General features: G+C 38.9%; 1 protein-coding gene across 1 annotated transcript in view; it reads right to left on the bottom strand.

Moving 5' to 3' along the window:
• Positions 1 to 17,338, bottom strand: part of ZDHHC21 (zDHHC palmitoyltransferase 21) — a 38,334-nt gene extending 20,996 nt beyond the window's left edge. Inside the window, exons 1-4 of the mRNA XM_075209782.1 lie at positions 17,230 to 17,338; positions 11,520 to 11,728; positions 10,412 to 10,510; positions 2,088 to 2,199 (exon numbers count right to left, since the gene is read on the bottom strand). Coding sequence (XP_075065883.1) covers positions 2,088 to 2,199; positions 10,412 to 10,510; positions 11,520 to 11,673 — 365 coding nt within the window. The 5' untranslated portion in view covers positions 11,674 to 11,728; positions 17,230 to 17,338. The remainder of the gene's footprint in view (positions 1 to 2,087; positions 2,200 to 10,411; positions 10,511 to 11,519; positions 11,729 to 17,229) is intronic.
• Positions 17,339 to 21,075: the final 3,737 nt, after the last annotated feature.

The raw sequence follows: 21,075 nt of genomic DNA on the forward strand, positions 1-21,075 counted from the left end.
CTTATTAAGGGAATCAATATATTGTAAGTGGTCCCTGCTTGCCTCACTGTCTGTATTACCCAGTATTAGTTTATTATTAAACTTGTTACCAATTGTAAAGCACTACAGAATTTGCTTGCGCTATATAAATAAATGCTGATGAATGAGTATTATGACTAACTTTCCCATGAGGGTACAATGTGTTAATGATATAACAGATAAATCAATGGATAGGGGCAGCTGTCTATACTAGTGTACAGAGCTGAAGCACAGTTTAAACTATATTGCCCTCAAGTAGGGTAATATTAACTTAACAGGGTTATCAGAATATGGAAAAGTGATTGAAAAATTGGGAGTCTACATCATACTAACATGTGATAACACACCCCTCAGGATATTATGCATTACCCCAATAAGAAATGTGTATCGGCTATCTAGGTACCAAAGCCATAAGATCATATTATAATTAAATTGTCTTAGAACAACAGAAACCCAGAAAGCATTAACCCTATTAAAAATACTTCATAAAGTAGAGATATATTGATATTACTTCACATAAATCCAAAAATCTGATTATAAGCGGCATATTAAATAAACTGAAAGATACTAAGGACTGGGGGATTGCTTAACTCTAGAGAGCACAAACACTGTTCACTTTTCACATTACAATTTTATATTTTGCTAACAACCTTCAAAACAGGTCAGAACATAGAAATAAAAAAAAAAATGTTTTAATGAATTGAATAATTTTTTTTAATAGAATTTGGTTTGTAGCTAAGAGTGCAGAAAATCAAGTGCTCCATATGGTCTTACTAACAGCCATCCAAGCCTTCATCTGCGGCCCCTTGCTCATCCCTGCTTTATGCCCTGTCAATCCTTATCCCTGTTACATGTCCCCATATAGTCCTGATCCTTTCCTTTATGCCCCACTGAGTTTAACCTGTGCCTCTTACTTGAGATTAAGATTAAATATGCTGCCCTTTTGAATATTAGGGAGCACTTGAAGCATATCAGGTGCCCATCACTGCTCTATATGTTGTCTGCCACTGCAATCATTTAACAGGGCTTCAATTTGAGTCCACAGAGGATCTTTACAGAAAAAGTAGCTCCTGTTTCACCTATCCAGTGTTTCATTTCCACCCCTAATCAGTTACAGAGTTGATCCAGTATTAAGGAAAAAACAAAACAAAAATACAACCTGAGTAAAGTATTGGCAAGCTACCGAAAACATCTTAGACTTTTGTCGCTTCCACATGATTCACAATCTGTCCAATTCAATTTCAAGACAAAACAGGTGTATCCATCATGTCCGCAATGAGGTAGTGTAACAAAAAGACTGCTACTCTATAGATTTATCAGCACGGATTCTCTAAAAAAGTTAAAGCACTTAGTGGGTGGTCAGGTTCTTTGCCTGGTGCTGAGGTATTATAACTCCTTCTCTAGGTCCCTAGGTTACCCTATTACCACCCTCTACACAGCTAACAAGACAACAACCCTCTGACCAACATTGTCACACACACAGCCCACTCAATACTTTTACCTTTGCATTCTAGCTGGTCCATTATGCAATATGATGTAGCACATGCCCTTGTGTTTCAAACTCCCATTGTCCTATAGATTGTAAGCTTGCGAGCAGGGTTCTCTTACCGCTCTGTCTGTATGTATTACCCGGTATTGTCTTATTAATGTTTGGTCCCAATTGTAAAGCGCTACGGAATTTGCTGGCGCTATATAAATAAATAAATGATGATGATCCCTGTGTGCACAAGGTTTCACATCGGAGTAAGGAAATTGTCAATACACCAGATTTTGGTAAATTATTCCCAAAGGTTCTTGCAGATTCCACCTGGTGCATTTTGAGGCCCAAAATAAAGAAATCATCCAAGGGGTGAACAATTGGGAGCACTTTACTTCCCAATAGAAGAACTAATATTCACAAGGCTCTCGTTTTCTTTCCATTTCTTAGGTTTAAAACGAATATTTGTCATTTGCTTTCAATTGTTTTTTTGTTTTTTTACTCTCTCGCTGGACAGTACTATCTACAGTCCTGTTGCATTTAGATGCATCTATAGAACAACTGTACAAAATGTTTGTGGTGCGAGACTTACCATGGACAATGATGATCCATTCTTCTGACACAGTGCCCACATCGACTGCAGTGGTGAGAACGTTTTGGTCTCATTAAGTTACATTTGTTGCACAGTTCCCAGAATTCTTTTTCTAGTAAAAAAAATACATACAGCATTACGTCAAACTCTTATGATTTGAGTGTACAATGTTAAAATCTGACAAAACAGTGTTAGGAGTTTCAAATGTTGTCAATTAAATAAATAAATGTAGAGTATACGGGAGATCAGCAGATTTTAAAACTAGTCCCTGTGAGGATTATGAATAGAACAAATAACAAAAAAACAAAACTAACAATTGTTAAATCAAACCAGATGTTTGTCCGAGCAAAGTGAATGGTCTGCAAAACCTGTCCTTGTATAGTTTTCAGGTAATACTGGAACAAGAATTAAATATTAGATGAGTAACACAGAACAGGTTGTTGTATTGAAGTGACATCAGGCATTCTGAAAACTGAAGTCGTTCATATTAACAGCACATTAATGAAGAAGAGAAGCAAGGTGACAAAGTCTTCAAACAAGAAAGTGAATAGCAGTGCGCCAAGTGGGGTTAGACCCCCAAAAAACAAGACGGCTTACATATTGTCCTCCATTATACAGTATGTGCTAACTTGCAACAGGAAAATGTGTTCCCTTTGGGTTGATCGACTCACAACCTCTATATATTCTAATTCGTCTTGAATATGACCGGTTACTCGGTAGAAGAATTTTAAAATTCAATGCTTTCTACACAATCGGTTGAAGATGAATTTGCCATTACAAAAGCAGGATGATTAGGGCGATTCCTTCTCCAATGGCCAATTTTTTAAAAAAAATTCACATTTCTCCAACCCATCATTCAGTTCCACTTAATATACCGACACTTAATCAAAAATATTTTTTTATTCAGTGCATATTTTCAACTTGCACGAGATGGTCAAAGTTTGATGTTATACGATTTTCCACAATATCAGATGTAGTCACTTTGCCAATACACAATTTATGTTAAGAATATGCATTATAAATATTTTCATTAATGCTGTATAATTGCAGGAACAAATAGAAGTAACATCAATAACCTAATGCACTGCAGTCAGGTCAATGAGTGATAATATGGGAGATATTCAGTATCCATGATGTTTCTAAATCTCCAAACATGGAGCTTTTCGACCACTTCCGAGACTTTTGGCCTAGAATCGATCAAGCTACATTCAGCACAGCAATTGAAGATGAAAAGACATCAGCTGTGGTTGCTCCCTGGAAAGATGACATCATTAAGTTTGCAGTTGGTCATTTGGAGAAATTCCAACCGAGAGTTGATTATCGTGAGCTATTGGAACTCACCATAATTTTCTTGGGAGGCATTCCACCATGTGGAGTACATTTCATATTTCCGGGAGCTTTTCATCAATCTCGCTGGATCGCCCGAGCCATTTATTCTAACAAGATGTGGGCTATTCCGTAACCAGTACAATCCACAGCAGCCAGGGTTCAGCGAGTCACAGAAGACTCGTACTGTGACAAAGTTTACTGGTCGGTTTCAGTTTCTTTGATGAAGTGTCAACAAAAAGAAAAAAAAGAAAAAAAAAAAATTATGGCTGCTGCTATCAATCCTCTGAAACATATTCCACCAGTTCTTCAGCCAGCAACAAAGGGTTTGCATAACTTCGTCACAAGATCCCTGCTGAGTTTGTTCAAAGTTCTTGGTCTGTCTGAGAAATTCTTGGAGTATGACTCGACGGAATGGCAAAACCTTGAATCATACTTAAACAGTTAGAAGATCGCAGACTCAGTGAAGGTAGTAAATGATCTTGCCGAGAGATGTGTGGAGCTAATCCAAGAATTCAATGCTTCAATAACACGAAACGAGCAACAGAAGTAGTTCCTTTTGTAGGTCCTGGAGGAGCATTGCAGTAAGTTCTGCATGCCACAAAACTGTTGCCATCAAGAGATCATTATCAAAGTGACCAACGTAAACTTGGTGATTGTTTAAAATATTTGATGAAAACATTTAATATACTATAAAACTAATTACCGTTCTGCATTATCGCAATGTAATCGTCATATTATAAAGTTCGGTTGAGTTGTGCAGGTTCTAAATATAATATGAATTCAAAATAAAAATTACTGTCATGTTTTTTCACATAATGGCACATTTTGGTGGGTTGGTGGTTGTCATTTTCAAACAAAGATCTTTTGGAATCACCCTAACGGTGATAGAGTATTTACGTTTGCTGTTCTGACTCTTTGGGGAAGTGAGAGTGAGGGTTTTATATAAACACACAAAAAAGCAGCACACTTAAGCTTCCTAAATGGATACACTATAAACATACCTGTCTCACCAGTCTGCATGGCGCGCACACCTAACGTTTCCCTGGCCTCCTCAACTTAGATTAAGGGTCTGCTGAACTGGTTTGTTAAGACCCCAATGCAGGAGTCAACTTGAACAGCAGCATTGTTGATTGTTGCACAATGTCTCCTCCAAGCTGTTTAAGACCATGGTGGATCTAGAAGACTCCACAGGTGCAGTGGAACAAATACATAAGCATATCAAAACAGAAAACATATGCAATTAAATTAATCTGCTGGGACTGCAGCAGGAACAAAGTGCCTAACTAAGATTTTTTTCTTCTCTTTTGACTTGGTAGATCAACAGAGAGGAACGGGCAAGGCCATAGACATTCCAAACAAAAAATGCCTAAAGATGTGCTAAAGCACCACTACTACATCTTCCTTAGGTGGATTCAGAATAGCCCCTTCAGTAGACTTTAGAGGCATCCAGCTGCAAATCTAGCGACTTGTTTTTATTAATAATGGCAAAGAGCAAGGAGTTAAGTCAGGAGGCTTAAACTGTACACAACAACCAGATAAACTGAAATAAAGCTAATATGTCAAACCCCACTAGTACACACAGTTTTCCACTTGTTTGCAGATTAGGCCTTGTAACAGATAATGTATTGCAGAGACAAGATCTGCTGAGTAACAAAGATCCCCCCCCCCCCTCCCTCCAGTGTCTTGATCAGCAGTTAAGAGGTAAGGAGGTTGATAATTCAGCAACCAACATGGGATTATATTGATTTGGATGGATGCTCTATTTTTATCTGATAGCATGCAGAGATTTCAGAACGGGCATGAGAAGAATGCTAAATCTGGTATTTCATCTCTCGACAAGTGTGACCCTTTTCTTTTGGTCAGTATACCACTGACAGATCTGATCAATACTTCTGAATGATACAGTTTCTGTTTCCTTTTTAACTTTGATGTTTGAGCAATCCCTTTTATCTTTTCTTTATTTGGGTGGTGGTCTAAAATTGTTGATACAGGCTGTAAGCGCATGGCGGAATGTCAATACTATATGCACTATTGTTTTGTTCACGTAGCTTACAAAGTTCATCTGTTTGAGGTTATTCACATTTAATAATCCAATTATAGCCATAATGCAACTTAGAGTTATCAGGATGGCGTTTCTAGCATTTGCTTTAACTTATAGTGTTGCTTTTTGTATTATGTATGGTGGATCAGACATCCCAGAGAAGAACAGTTTATTTTTTTTCTAATCCACCATCGTCCCATTCTAGAAATATATTTTGTTTCTGCCCGTTTATTATGTGTTCCCAAAATATCTTCATTTGATCTCATGATCAGATCACTCGCCAATCACTCGTCCTTGGAGATTGGGTGTCCCAGCTAAGGCTGGGTGCACACTAGAGGGTTTTCAGCCGTCTATTGTGCCAATCACATGAAAAACGACCATTCAGCCCCATGTTGAAGTTAGTGTGTACGCTACAATGATGAACGATTATCGTTCCAAAGCACATTGTATGGTTTCATTTGATTTTTAATCCAGACTAAAAATCTCGTTCAATGATGGAACAATGGTGTTCGGATTCTGCAGCGTGTATGCACTCACGAGTCCATAGATCTCTATGGAGTGTGCAGAACCAACAATCTTTTCAGCCAATGGTTCTCTCAGATGAAGAGACAGATCTGAAGGTTGTTGATGTTTAATAATTGGATGAAAGTGGTAATTTCTATACACTAATATCGGTTGCAATGCGATTAATACTCAACCGAATCACAATCCTAGCAACATGTAAATATGTTTAATGTATATTTCTTTCAGTTAACATAAAATATAATGTTTCTAACATTAATTACATCGAGTTTGGTCTCATTCTATTCACAATCGCATTAGGAAAATTCTGGTATTATTTATGAATAGGAATAACTAATATTACTTTTCATACAACTAGCAACTCCAGTTATGTCATAAAAGAACCAGTTTATACAGGTCTAGAGTTGGGAGCCTGAGGAAGGATACATGACCCCCACCGCAAGGAACAATGACCAGAGGAATCAACCAATGGGGCGTCAAGTTCTTGGGAGGTTATGACCCATCAACCAATGAATGTGGACATTAATACTGTAACTGTATCTTTGTGATGTCACTGCTTTTTATGACTGTACAGAGTATAAGTTGTTCAACTCTGGTTTTGGAAACCAGAGCGCTCTCATTGAAGCTTGTTGGCAATTATCTTTATTGGTTTCTATTTTCTTTATTTTAAACAGCAATTTACAAGTCACTAAAACAAATAATTGCAAGCATCATCTATATACATATCAATTAGTTTGATTTTGAGTTTTATCCTGTCATCTTGTTGAGAGTGGACAGAATATACTGAGATGTTATGACCGTCATGGCATTTATTTAACTATGAAATGGTCTTTGCTTGGCTTATTTATCACCTAATGCAGTGCTGGCTAACCTGTGACACTCCAGGTGTTGTGAAACTACAAGTCCCAGCATGCTTTGCCAATATATAGCAGCTTATAGCTGGAAGGGTATGCTGGGACTTGTAGTTACCCCAACACCTGGAGTGTCACAGGTTAGCCAACACTGGCCTAATGAGTCATTCAGGTTTTTTTGAATTGATTAAAAAAAAAAATTATAATCTTAAATCTTGGGTTGAGGCTTCCATTTTCCATACTCTAGGTAAGAAAGCAAGCCTGAATAAAAATGTAATTTCCATCTTTGGAAATATTGTGGCACTTCAAATGACCAGTCTTCCAAAACTTTTACATATCTCTTTAATATATTACAAGTGGATATGCCAAGGAAACTTTAAATGACCATCACACAGTCCGGGGTTATGTGCTGCATAGAACAGGCTGGTAGACTATGGTCACCAAAAGCTCCCATGAAGGCAAATTTTAGAACACAATGGTGGAAATTGCAGCATTAATTCTTAGTTGTCCTTTTTTTAATGCACTTTTTGTGTGTTAGATATTCAGAATCAACTGTTGTTCATCACATTCTGGGTTATACAATTGCATTGGACACATTAAAACATTTTTTTCTCCAGATCTATTAAACAGCTGCTACGGTGAAAAAATTGGTCAAACAAGGCAGAAACACGTGTGGCCAAACCAATCTATGCTGTTTTCTGGTAGTTTCAGTCACTTCTGTATATTGTTACACCAATAAAGGTCAGTTTGTATTTTTAGATACTGTTCTAAAAAACTATAAAACTGAACATATATTATTTTCTGAAATATTTTGAGTGCAATTTATACACTGTATTGTATTTCATACAATGTTGGTTTTAGAGTTTACATATGGTTCAAAATCTTTCTGGAAAGAGAATGCAGATGATATGTTTACATTATGTACAGTATTTGACCGGATTTACCAAGACATTACATGAAATGCCAAAGATTTAGAGAAAGTGCTGGTAACTAATATTTGTAGATTTTCTACCAATCAAAAATAGTTCCTATGCAAATGAAGGATTTTCAAGTCCACAAACTACAACATTCATTAAACAGAACCAATGAGCTTGAAATGCTTTAACAGAAGCTGAACAATGATGTGTATATACCAATGCATCACTAATACATATACAAAAGTATTTGGTCATAACCTCTACCCTCAATCACCCAGTGCCACAAACACATTGAATAAACTGTCAGCAGGACAAGCACTCTCATTCAGGGCCCTCTTAACAGCATTATAGACCCATGGGCAATGCAGTCCACTGGGCCACTACCTACCTACACAACCACTCTCAGGAATAAAAATGTAAATCATCGAAAAAATTAAGCTTATATTTATTGGTACCTTCAACAAAATCAGTATTTAAAACATAAAAAAAAAAAAACTACATACTGTATAGCAGAGATTAATCCACACAAACATTTGGACAATATAACATGAGCAAAGAACTTGAAAAGCAAGAAAATCAACATCAAAATTGTACGCAGTTGGTAAATCATATAGACGGAGATGGCACAGTACAAAATTACTATGAATTTTTTATTATTAATCAAGTGTTCAACACAAACATTTGCAAAATTTATTTGCAGAGAATTGCTTCAAAAATTGTTTTAAAAAATTACGTGTGTTGATTGTGTCTTGCTTATGCACAATTAGTACATGTATTTTTTCTTTGAGGTCAAGTTATGCATTTGCAACAGCAAGATCGCATGTACAGACAGCAGCTGATACGGAGGTGATTAGTCCACCTAAACGTTTTAAGAAAGAGGATTTGATGGTTCTGAATAAATTTCCCGCAATGATATACTGAAAAGTTGGCAAGCCTATGGGGCCCAGGGGCAACTGCCCAGCATGCCCATGCGTTTAAGACAGCTCTGTTTTCAGTAAGATACGGTCGTAGGAAGTAATATGCCAGCTGTGCACTTATGTAAAGTGGCATATAGCGATAAGGTCCACTGACCTGGCATCAACCACTTTTGGAGTCATTTTAGCATTTTACCAATACTCACAGCTGGATTATAACACACTTTTTCTGCAGTATACAAATGTAATATCCTCCTCTTTTATTTATACAGTGTCACAAAAAGGACTGCATCGCCGTACAAAGCAAAAAAAAAAAACAATACAATAAACACTTCTGGTACAATAAAAAGGTACGAGCAGCATCCTAAAACATCAACTAGAAAAGAGAAGTAGCGGAGGAGGGAAAATGAATCAAAGCAAGCTATACCTGTGCCCAGGAGCCGGGGTGCAACAGACACAGACACAGGAGATGTAGAGACCGAGAGCACACCAGGGAGGGGGAGCAAAATATAGATGGCCTGCAGAAAACAAGGTAATGAGGAGGAGGAGGAGGACAGGAAAGAAGAGAGCCCTGCTCACAAGAGCTTATAATCTAAAGGGGAGGTGGAAGACAAATAGGGTGACACATATGGGCAAGTGTAAAAGAACTAGAAATCAGACTGGAGGGGATAAAACAAGAGTGGGTGACAGAGGTGAGGAATACTTTGTATTAGTGAAAAGGCACATGAAGAGGAGAGCTAAAGAAGTCAGGGGAGTGATTAAAGAGTGGAATGGCATCCTTTAATGAACAGGAGGATTTTAAGGGAGCGCATAAAGCTTTGTAGGCTAGGGCATAGTTTTAAAGAAATAGATCGTGAGAGGCAGCACGGGAGAAATCTTGGATGTGGGAGTGAGATGTGGTTACCAGAGGGCAGGTGAGAAGGTAGTCGTTGGTCGATTGGAGAGGGTGAGGGGGAGTATTTATGTAGATGAGGGAGCAGAGGAGTTGGAGAGGGTTTTGTAGGTGAGGATCAGGAGTTTGAAGAGGATTATGTAAGGGAAAAAAAGCTAGAATAAGGCTTGGCAGAGAGGAGAGGCAAAAGTGGAGTGGCAGGAGAGGAAGATAAGTCTTACAACAGCATAGTATAAATTGAAAAGGAGCAAGATGTGTGCAGTGGAGGTCAGTCAAAAAAGGTTGCAATAATCAAGGTGAGAAATTATCAGAGAATGGAAGAGAGCTTTGGAAGCATCATGGTAGAGAAAGAGTATGACAAAAGTAATGTTGCAGAGATGGAAGCGATTGGATGTGGAGTGTGAAGGAGAGGGAGAAGTCATTGATGACATCCAGGCATCAGACTTGGAGAAGAGAGGAGTTGGTATTGTCAACACAGATCTAGAGAAGGGGAAGGGAAGAAACTCTTGAGGGAGGGGAGACAAGAAGCTCAGTTTTGGCTATGTTGAGTTTAAGAAACCATTGGGACAACCAGGAGGAGATAGCAAAGAGGCAGCAGGACACTGTGCCCTATATAAATATTATCAAGTGAGGACAAGGTCAAGTGTCATCATTACTGTTAGTGAATAATTGCTCTGTGGCCATCATCACAATTTCTGCTGAATTGACATATTTTCTCGGAGATGTAATCATATTGTAGACATATTAGAAAGACTGGTCTACATTTTGTATACATTATAGTGTTACTATAGTAACACTATGCTTTGCAGAAGTCCCCTAAAAGTGTAAGTGTAAGAGTGTGCAAGTAAAAATCATTACCTGTCAGAGGGATCTTTGGACTATCTTGCAGTTTGCCAGGATCTGCAGTTGATGCTCTTAAAAGTGAAACCACACAAAAGACGGAGGCCATATAGTAAGCTGAATGACACAGACAAAAATACAACGCATTAAGAATAAAAAATAAAATAAAAAAAACAACACTTCACAGTAATATGCTGTCTGATAAAATCATTAAGTGAATAAGAAGACCCCATTAATTAAAGACAACAGAAAAAGGCTTGAACCATCTTGCCAATGTACTCTTAACTTAAGCAAATCAAAATAATAATTAAGATGCTTCAAATGTAGCAAGCATTATGTTGACAACAAACTGCTCTAAATGTAACACTATAGCACTTTATGAAAACACAATGCATTATGTTGACGAGTTTTCCAAAACTATTAGGTCTGAAATTATTTTTATTTTACAGTCAGTAATGTTTTTTACAACCAAATAATGTAGCACTGAATTGACCTAATTGATACTGTATTCTATGCCGTAAAAAGAAATTAAATGAGCAGTATATTCCCCTTATTTAATGAATAACCAGCACCAGTTCTGGTTAGCACTAAATTATGAACACAAAGATCGACAACCAGCAATGGAAAACATTTGTTTCTTTATTGCATTTTGACTGAAGTTTAGAAGGTTGCATTGGCTGCCACTTGTGGTAAATGTAAGCAAATGATGCTGGCTGCATTCAGAAACACAACACTGCCAAATGCGAGAAACATCACAAATTATGAAGGGGCCATTTGGAAGCCATGGATTCCCATTTTCAAACATAGGTAATATGCATTGTACTAGTGTTAAAAATGCTTGTAGAATGTACGAAACTGATGGCAGTGTGTATGAACCCTTAGAAATCCAAAAATTCAGCATAATGCCCAGATAATTGAGAAGATCTATGGTCAAATCTGAGAGAAACCACCGTCTTTCACCTACAGGTTGGAGCTGCAGTTGTATGGATTGCCAATGTGATGGCAATATAAATAAGGATTCTCATCTTACATAGCTTACAGATGACCATCTATCACAAAGCGTTAATTTGTTTTTAACCTTGAATTTAAACATTCAGAAAAAACTAAATTAGGTTAAGTACTTTACCCCATATGGCAGCAGCAGAGATGTGCCCATCCTCAAAGCGGGGGAAGAGGATGAGCTGTGGTATAAACAATGTATTGTAGAGCCAGATGAAGAAGATAAGTCCAACACAGCACCATCCCTGTGGGTCAATAACAAAGTGTATAGGTAGCACCATTGTTCATAGTCTCAAGATACTTCTCATATAGAGAGAGCTATATCTGGGAACCAATCTGTAGAAATGATAAAGAGAATAATAGCCATATTCAATGTGGTGTAAAAACTTAGCAGACCAAACAAAGAAAAAAAAAAAATATATCAAACATCTATTTGTCTTGATTTGTGATGTGTGGAAGAGCAATTTTATTTTAAAAATGTTAATAGGTTCACCAACACATAAATGGGAAGAGCAAATTTAAAACAATATGAATGACTCCAAAATGTAATTACAAATATTTTCCTGAACGCAGAGTTCTTGTTTAAGAAAACAATAAACAGAAGGCATAAAAGCTACCATACAGTAGTTAAAATGACCTAAAAGCCAACAAAATATGCCCCTTTGCAACTAGACTTAACCATGTACTAAAGCATAACACAAAAGATTAGAGTAGTGGTGAGAAACATATGTCCCAAGGTCCACCAGCAGCCCAAAAATCCTTTACGTTAGTCCCCACTAAGATTCATTCTCTGCTATCTTATCCAGCTAGCAAGGTAAATATTTTAAGACTGCAGATTAGTCAGTGATACCGCTTTCATACTGCCGCCCCGGCAATATCACGGGTTTTTGCCGGGGCTCGGAGTGTCCCAGCTCAGAAACACCATTCATACTGCACCTCGGACCCGGGAATTTCCCGGGTTGACCCCATTCATACTGCACAAGTCTGTGCCCTGGCAATTTGTGGGAGTCATCACCAGAGCCGTTTTCATTGGCTGAAAAATGGTGATACACAATATAATAATACAATAATGAATAAAGGATACCTCCAATTGGCTTATATATTTAGTCATACTAGTCTAGGAGGGCTTTCTGAAAGGCATTAAGAGACTGGGAAACATATTTAAGGGAAGGTTGTAGGAGCTTTTAAAGCTAGGCATTGCATATTTCAATGATTACCCCAAAAGACTAGACTTCTAGATGGAAAATTAATGGCCTCTTTTTGGCAAGCATAAAATGAATGAGAAATGCCTAATTCCAAATCCTCCAGAGACAGGCAGACAGCCAATCAGCTTGTTTTCTGTGCAACCCGGGTTGACAAACCATTTATAGTGCAGGCAACCCGGGTCCGACCCGGGAATTACCCCTCGATAAATCCCGGGTTGAAGACCCGGGATTTTTGACTTGTACCATTCATACTGCACCAAGACCCGGGTCCTTTGAGCTCGCCCCGGCAAAAATCCGGGATTTTGGTGCAGTATGAATGGGGTATGAGTGGTGCATGTGAGGAGGGCGAGGGGCATGTGGGGGAGTTTTGGAATACATGCGGTACTAGAAGGCATATGGTGGAATTTTGGCGCAAGTGAGGGCACTTTGGGATGAATGATGGGGGTGCCTTGGTCATTATGTATTTTCATTATTGAAATTAAGGGTAATGTGAAGCTCTTTTTAAAGTTGTAAAGCTGCACACGATGCCCTTGAAGTTTATCAAGTTGCTCATTGCTGGCTTAGAGAAATAGCACACAATGACATTGTTTGCTAGTGGGACAAGGAAGTTAGAACTGAAAATGACTGAACAAAAGGAAGAAAAACAACCCATAACCTGTACACAGAGATAACAAAGCGTGTCTAGCTTATACCTTGATCTGGCACAACTATGCAATGATTGTTTTTCTGGAGATTATGAAGCCTTTATACACTAAATCACAAGATCTAAATATTAGTTTTGCAGTTGGGTTGACTCTTGTGGTACTAAGTTGATATAAATATATGGTTAGATATTATAGCGAAAGGAAGAAATTAGACTAATTTGCACACTGTTCCGTCCTTGCTAGATTTACAGGTAGTTTGTGGTAACTTAGAAATAAACCCAAAGTTAATTCTACTAGGTCTAACATTAAGAGGGATACCAAATATATTTTCATTTTAGACTGGAGTGATCAATAATAAAGTTTGCATTAAAAAAATTATCGTGTTTGAAAACCCAATGTAATGTAAGACAGCAATTCACTCAAAGTTTCAAAATATCACTATTTTTGTATGATTGAATCATTTGAAATGCATGCTGCTCATTGCACAATGCAGTTACATGACTAATCTCATCAATGGTTGGGGCTATCTGTCCCAACCCTTCGTTTCAAAATCAATACAATGCCACGGGAGGGACAGACATTTCTGCAAGTGTTGCAGTATTGTGAAGGGTGTGTACACCTTTCCCATCAGTTGAAAAATAATTACTTTTTTTTATTCTTTTTTAAAGCAGCAATACATGCATGGCACATCTAGTGTCAAAGCAGTGGCGTTCGAATGAGCATATAGTAGAAGAATACATACCCAATACACTAGAATCATTAAAAAACAAATGATGGCTGTGCCAGTTTACGTACTTGAATGGCTAGCGACTTAACATGAGGGTAAATTATGTTCATGGGGGAGGGGGGGGTGAGAAAGAAAGAGATGTGGGTAAGTGGGGAGAAAGAGGAGCCAGGAGTTGGGACCTCTGGTGGTCTGGAGAGCATAATATTAAATGTATTTTCCTACAGAGAGATATGAAACAAATATCCAATAATTAATTTCCTTTAAACATAAGTTGAAATTAACAACAGTATTGAGTCTCCACAATTAGCACTCTGTTAATGCCAGAGAACATTTATTTTTTATTGTGAATTTAATACTATGTATCCTTTTAAATCAGAAAATGAAAATGAGGTGGAACAGTCAGTCCTAGGGCTCTATTTGAAGCCTACACAAGAATTGGTATCTCCACTGTTGTAAAGGACAGAGGGGGGTATAAGTGGAGCAGGGAGTTACTTTTAAATATTCTCATGTACAAGTTAAATTATCCTTTAATGCAGTGTTTCCCAAACCCAGTCCTCAAGTACCCCTAACAGTACATGTTTTCCTTATTTCCTTGCTTGAACACAGGTGTGTTCATTACTGACTGACACATTTGGAAAGATCCACAGGTGGTATAATGATGTCACTTGTCACCTGGAAAACCTGCACTGCTAGGGAGGTATGTGGACTGGGTTTGGGAGACACTGCTATAATGCTTCCCCTGGTTTCATGAACTGACAACAAAAATCATAACTTAATAGATGTCCTTCCCATTTTAAGAGAACTGCCACCTAGCCAAGTCAAGAGAAGGTGAACATTTGCTTTAGAAAGTGGAAGCTATAGAAGATCTTTAAAGAAAAATGCTCCCTTTATCTTTAAGCCATTTTCCCTGCTGCATTTCGACCTTGTCTACAAGAGAGCTCCTTTTTACATCCATTACATTGTGAATGGAACACACATGTAGGGAAAGCTTAGTGAATACAGCCCTAAGAATGCATATGGCAAAAAGCACATTCTGTTTTCATTGACAGCAGCAGAAGTCATAAGAGCAGATTCAATTCTAAAATAAAAAAATTGCTGTGTAGTGGTACGGCCCTGGGGCACTACACGGTGATTATTTTTAGTTAAAGTACTGCTCACTTTTGCTTGCGTCCCATACAGGTACAAGCAAAAGTAATTGTTACTTTTTACCGTATAAACGGTAATAAAACGCGTCCGCAATGTTCTAAGAAACATTGCGGCCAATTGAATCTGCCCCATAGAACATGTTAAAATTAAAAAAATGTATGAATACATGTTTTAAAACTCCATGTATGAAACAAGTGTTTGAGCCTAAATTCCAGTCGCCTAACTGATCAGAATGATTTTAAACCACTCCCCCTTGTTTAGCCACACCCAAATTGTTCACACATGGTTAACGAGCACATAAGCCACTTTTTCATATTAACATATTCAAGCCAGACCCAAGTTGTCCAGGCTCCTCCAGTAATACATAAACAGTCAAATCAATAAAGCTCACCATCTTTAAATGTAAATTGTGGTTGGGGTGGTACGTGTGAGCGGGAGGAGCCTTAATTAGGGTTTGGGTCTGGTACTCCTGCTCACCTGCCTTTCCCTGATTTTCATCAGAGGCTGAGAGATAAACGGCTTGGGGGAGGGTGGGGAACAGTATGAAAATATTTTCCTAGGTGGTAGAGTAGCATTAAAGTTAGAGCAAGCTATGTTCTGCAAGCAAAGTTATTATTATTTACTTATTTATAAGGTGTATATACACGAGGCAGTAATGCAAAAGTAGCATAAAAGTATGTTTGAAACTGTAGGGACTCACACAGAATGTAGTAAAAAATATATGAGGGAGATGGACAGTAGACAGACAAGACAATAAGCAGAGAGGACCCTGCTTACAAGAGCTTACATTCTAGTAGTAACATCTTCACAATAGTAAATTACTTTTTTACTTCAGTTACAAATTAAATGACACAACATCCTTCCAGTTATTCAAATTTCAACACAAAGTTGCTTAATGGTTATATAGCCAGTTGCTTAATCGCCTTTGGCTTAAGTGGAAACTCATTGAGGATTTATAGGGGATTGCTCACCACTCTCCATCTATTGTTATACTGTACATTATTTATTTCCTTGTCATGGAGCTTTCCACAAGAATGGAAAGCGAATAAAGGCAAGTTTGCAGTGAAATGATCAACCAGAAAGCCATGAGCAGATTGACAGGTCAATTTAAAGCCAATATGTACATTAACTGAACTGCAAAAGCATTTCCCGTAAGCCAACTATGCAGAGAAGCTAAGGGGAAATGGCAGCCATTGTCCACACACCAGGAAACACTATTTCAGTTACCAGTTGAATTTAGTATAGAATTTCCTGTTCAGTAAAGCATAGAAATACTACCAGGTCTGTGCTGTATTAATTACAGTAAGTGACATGTTTGTCATTTAAATTGGTCTACTTACAAATGACAAGTTTACAAAAGTTACACTTTGGAGCTCAATTAATTAAATGAGGCTATGGACACAAATGCACCATAACCAACCTATAGGAACCAAACCTTACCACACTGACACTTGGTGTCCCAATGGTTTCATCTGAAGCTTCCAATAGAATAATTACTTCTCTGACAAAAAGCAGACCTCCAAAAACAAATACTCAGACCTCACTGACAGGTTGCTCATCTCTATAGATAACAATGTAATACCTTGGAGGTAGTGAACTAGTACATGGTGTAGAAGAGTAAAACATATTAATGTCTTAACATTAATATCCTTTAAGAAGTTTGTATTAAACCAAATGAATTAGAGGGGACCATCCCTGCATTAAGGTTGGGAGTTCTCTGTGTTGCCACATAAATACCTTAGAAAATAGCATTGGACCTGCGGAAATCTGTAACCTTATCCAATGTGAATGACAAAATTCCTTTCAAATAAAGACATGACATCAAGAAACTTCTCCATAACACAAGGAACATTCTTAGCAACCACACCTATAATTGCAGGGATTAAACCTTATTTTCAATGGGGCTATTTACCAAATCATCCTATTTTATCTATCTTTAAGACAACTGAAGTACTTTCCTAGTGCACTACTATACATAAGCAAAGTGTGTGTGTGTGTGTGTGTATATATTTATATATTTATTATGCCTCCCCATTGTCACCAACCACGCTATCTGTCACTCACTGTGGACGGGCAAATGTGTAACTAGGTCTGACAATGAATACAGGCACTCACCGAGCACAAACTCCACTAAGCGACAGATCCTGAGTGCACTCAGATCTGCCCGCTGTATTCCTGCAATTACCGATTCAATTCCTCATCATGTTCCACCCACAACTTCCTGTTCCTGCAGCACACAGCGTGCACCGCCCCACACTGGTTATTAACAACACTATGACTACACACGGCATCACTAGTGTACACAGTGCCTCTTCCTGCTCCATTGGCCAATTACAGCCCTGTCACATCATCACACCGACAACACACGTACAAACGGCGATGTGTGTAGGAACGTCCCACGCTGACCGCCTCACTATAGCAACATATTCACAAAACCTTGCAATCAGAGTGCATGGTAGTTTCACCACAGCTTCAGGCGTTATACAGTGCATTACACTAAGCAAATATCTATTTGTAAATGTATGAAGCGTTTAAATATTAAAAAACACTGCATAGTGACAACCTAAAGCACAACTTAAACAAGGTAAACACTATGAAATATAGCTATCTTTTCACTTGTGTGGATTGTCAAATTTGTATTTTCAGTCCCTAGTTACTATTAAGCAGAGAGACTGTTAGTGATATACAGTCATGGCTAAAAGTTTTGAGAATGACACAAGTATTGTAGAGATGTTCACTGACCCCCATGTTCTGGTTTTGGATCTGGATTAACTTCGTGTTTTGGTATTGACAAAACCGCCCTTGCGTGTTTTGGTTTTGGATCCCTATTTTTTTCTAAAATACCTTTTTTTTTTTTGCTAAAATCACATCATTTTGTTTTTTTCCCTTACATTATTATTAACCTCAATAACATTAATTTCAAGTCATTTGCAGTCAATTTGGACCATCTCACAGGTCACAATATTATTTTCATATACTTTCAAAGACTGCAGCGACCTGGCTGGATGCTAAGCGACAGAGCAATGACACAAACACACGGCAGTTCCTAGCACATCTAGGAAACATTGCCACACAGCAGTGTCAGTAAAGAAAAGTGGTGCAAGATGGAATTGTCCTTGGATCATGAAATCAGTTATCATTCATTTGATCGCTCCACCCGTTCCTTGGATAACTGTGATATATCTACAGCTAATACATGGTGACGTGCGCTGACCCCCCGGATGCGTGTTTTTATCAGACCCAGACTGTTATGTGCGTATTGTCACTAACCAATAACGATTGTCGAACCTCGATTTGTGTTTCCAACGCACAAAGATTTATTCGCAAATAGTAGAATAATATGCTCAAGCGAAGTGATAATAAATACAGCCGTTACTTATCGCAGGCGCTCTGGATCCAGTGTGCAGTCTTTCAATCCTGAAGTCTGGGGACAAGATGTCTGAACACTAGATGTGAAGCTGCTGCTTATATAAACACAGAAATACAGTAATACAATGAAGATGGTATAGCTTGCATATATTGGTCCAGGTCTCAGGAAGGTCCAAGGGGTTGTCAATCATTGGCTAGTTCATCCTAAGGAATCCAAAGGAGGGGGTCACCTCTCCAGGGGGTATGCTCGGCTCTTCCCGCCAAGATTCCTTAGTCTTAAATAGTTCATAATTCCCTATCATTCATAACTTGTGTATGCACTCTGCGATTCCCTCGCAGAGTGAACCAAACAGTAGGATATGTAAAGAGGTTTATTATGATACCACTCATGATATGATTCCTTCAACCTGTTCCGTGTATTTCACTAATATGCATGTAACTCTAATATAACATATAAATACTACTATATTTAGACATAACTGACTATGTGTTGCAACTACGATTAATGTGTACTATTTTATATGTATGCGTGTTTGTGCGAATGTATGGTAAAAGACCAATTACCGTTGCTTCCACGTGTAGTAGATGCGTACGCCCTTTCACGCCGTAGCGTGCCCTTGTACGTCGTAGCGTACCGTACGCATCTTTTCAGACAAAGACAACCAAGTTTGCTCGAATTTAATTGAAATGACTTTATCCAATTTGCTGACTTCGACAGCTCCACCCTTTGATAGTGTAACAAACTGTCACCCAATCACCGTTTCAAGTTCAGGATTATACAATACTTTTTCACAGACCATGATCTCGGTATCTGGTACCACCCTTTCGCAGAACTTGCAGATACAATACTCATCAGACAATAGCCCCTCACACTGCCTCCGAGTTCCTGAGCTAGCAGACCTTTTCATAACCCCCGGACCAAGTTTGATAATGGGCTACTCTGAGTATCCTAATAAATTTTCCTCTGCGTCCATTTCATCCGTATCACTCCCAGAACTCTCCTCTGTCCTCCATCCTCCTTCACAAAAATAGAATGTCCTAAAAAAAATAAAAACAAGGAAAATCCTGGAACAAAAGAAAAACAAAAACCGCCACTCCATCGCTGGAAAGATAGTTCTGGGGCAACGTCTCTGGTTCAGGTGTCTCGACTGCAGGCTTTAGGTCTCCCGGAACAGACTCACGAGTGACAGATCTATGTCGTTGGTCTTAGTTTTATCTTGCACTTTCTCCGGATTATGGACTCTCCTGCAGTGGGTGGAATGGACCCAAGTGTCTCTCTCTGCAACCTTCAGTGATGTAGTACTGGTCAGCAGCACTTAGTACGGGCCTTCCCAACGGTCTGTTAAACAACCTGAACGCAAGAAATTGTGGATCATAACATAGTCTCCAGGTTCAACATCATGACAGTTCGTTTCTGGCATACCTGATTTAGATTCCTGCACGGTGGTAATTGGATATAGTCAATTTGTATTACCTGAAAAGGTCCGTCTGTAGGAGGGATGTGGGATGGCTCAGTTGGAATAGTTTTCCCAACATTTTTCCTCAAACAAGTAAGACATGACATTGCTTTCTTACCAGCCTGAGAGGAAAATCCGGGAGCACACCAGTATGCTCTCACCAGTTTGCACATACCTTCTTTACCCAGGTGAGTCAGACCGTGTGCTGCTTCAGCCAGGCTTGGATAGTATGTTCGGGGAGCTACAGGCTTACCTTGTCCATCCCTCCAGAGTCCTGAGGACTCTTGACCACATCCCTTCGCCTTCCAGACCGCCTTTTCCTGCAGGGAACACAAATCTTGCATTTCAATTAATTTCTGCATGTCTAATGTCTGAAAAACCATCATAGTCTCGGTCGATACAGTCATAGGTTGCCCTGCTGCCCATTTAGCAGTTTCAACTGCCCTGTTGTTGCCCAATGACACTGGGTCTTCTTCAAAGGTATGGGCTTTGCACTTTATGACGGCTACTGTTCTGGATAACTGTATCGCTGTCAGAAGTCCTTTTATGTGTTGTGAGTGTGCCACTGGCGTACCTGCTGCTGTCGTAAAGTTTCTAAGATGCCAAAGGGCCCCAAAATCGTTCACTACCCCAAAGGCGTACCTAGAGTCAGTATATATATTGGCTGATTTGCCCTCTGCTAATTCACTCGCTCTCCTTAGTGCTACTAGTTCCGCCACCTGGGCTGAGTGAGGTGGGCCAAGGGGTTCAGCTTCTACCACATCCTGATCGTCTACAACAGCGTAACCAGTACATAGCTCTCCCGTCTCTGTCTGTCTATGGCAACTTCCGTCTGTATAAAACGTAAAATCTACATTTTCTAAGGGGGTGTCACGTATGTCGGGCCTTGCAGTAAAGGTCTGATTCAGGTGTTCCATACAGTCATGCGTGTCAGTATTCTTGCCTAACTCATCATCAACCAGGGTCTCCTCACCTCCCACCCTTTGTGTCTCTAGAGACACATATGGAAGGTATGTAGCTGGATTTAAGGTGCTACATCGTTTGATGGTGATGTTTGAGGGTGCCATCAGGGCTAGTTCCCACTTTGTGAATCTAGCTGAAGAGACATGTCTGGTTTGGGCTGAATTTAACAGAG

The sequence above is a fragment of the Mixophyes fleayi genome, chromosome 1 (genome assembly GCF_038048845.1).
Source record: "Mixophyes fleayi isolate aMixFle1 chromosome 1, aMixFle1.hap1, whole genome shotgun sequence".
NCBI classification, from domain to species: Eukaryota; Metazoa; Chordata; class Amphibia; order Anura; family Limnodynastidae; genus Mixophyes; species Mixophyes fleayi.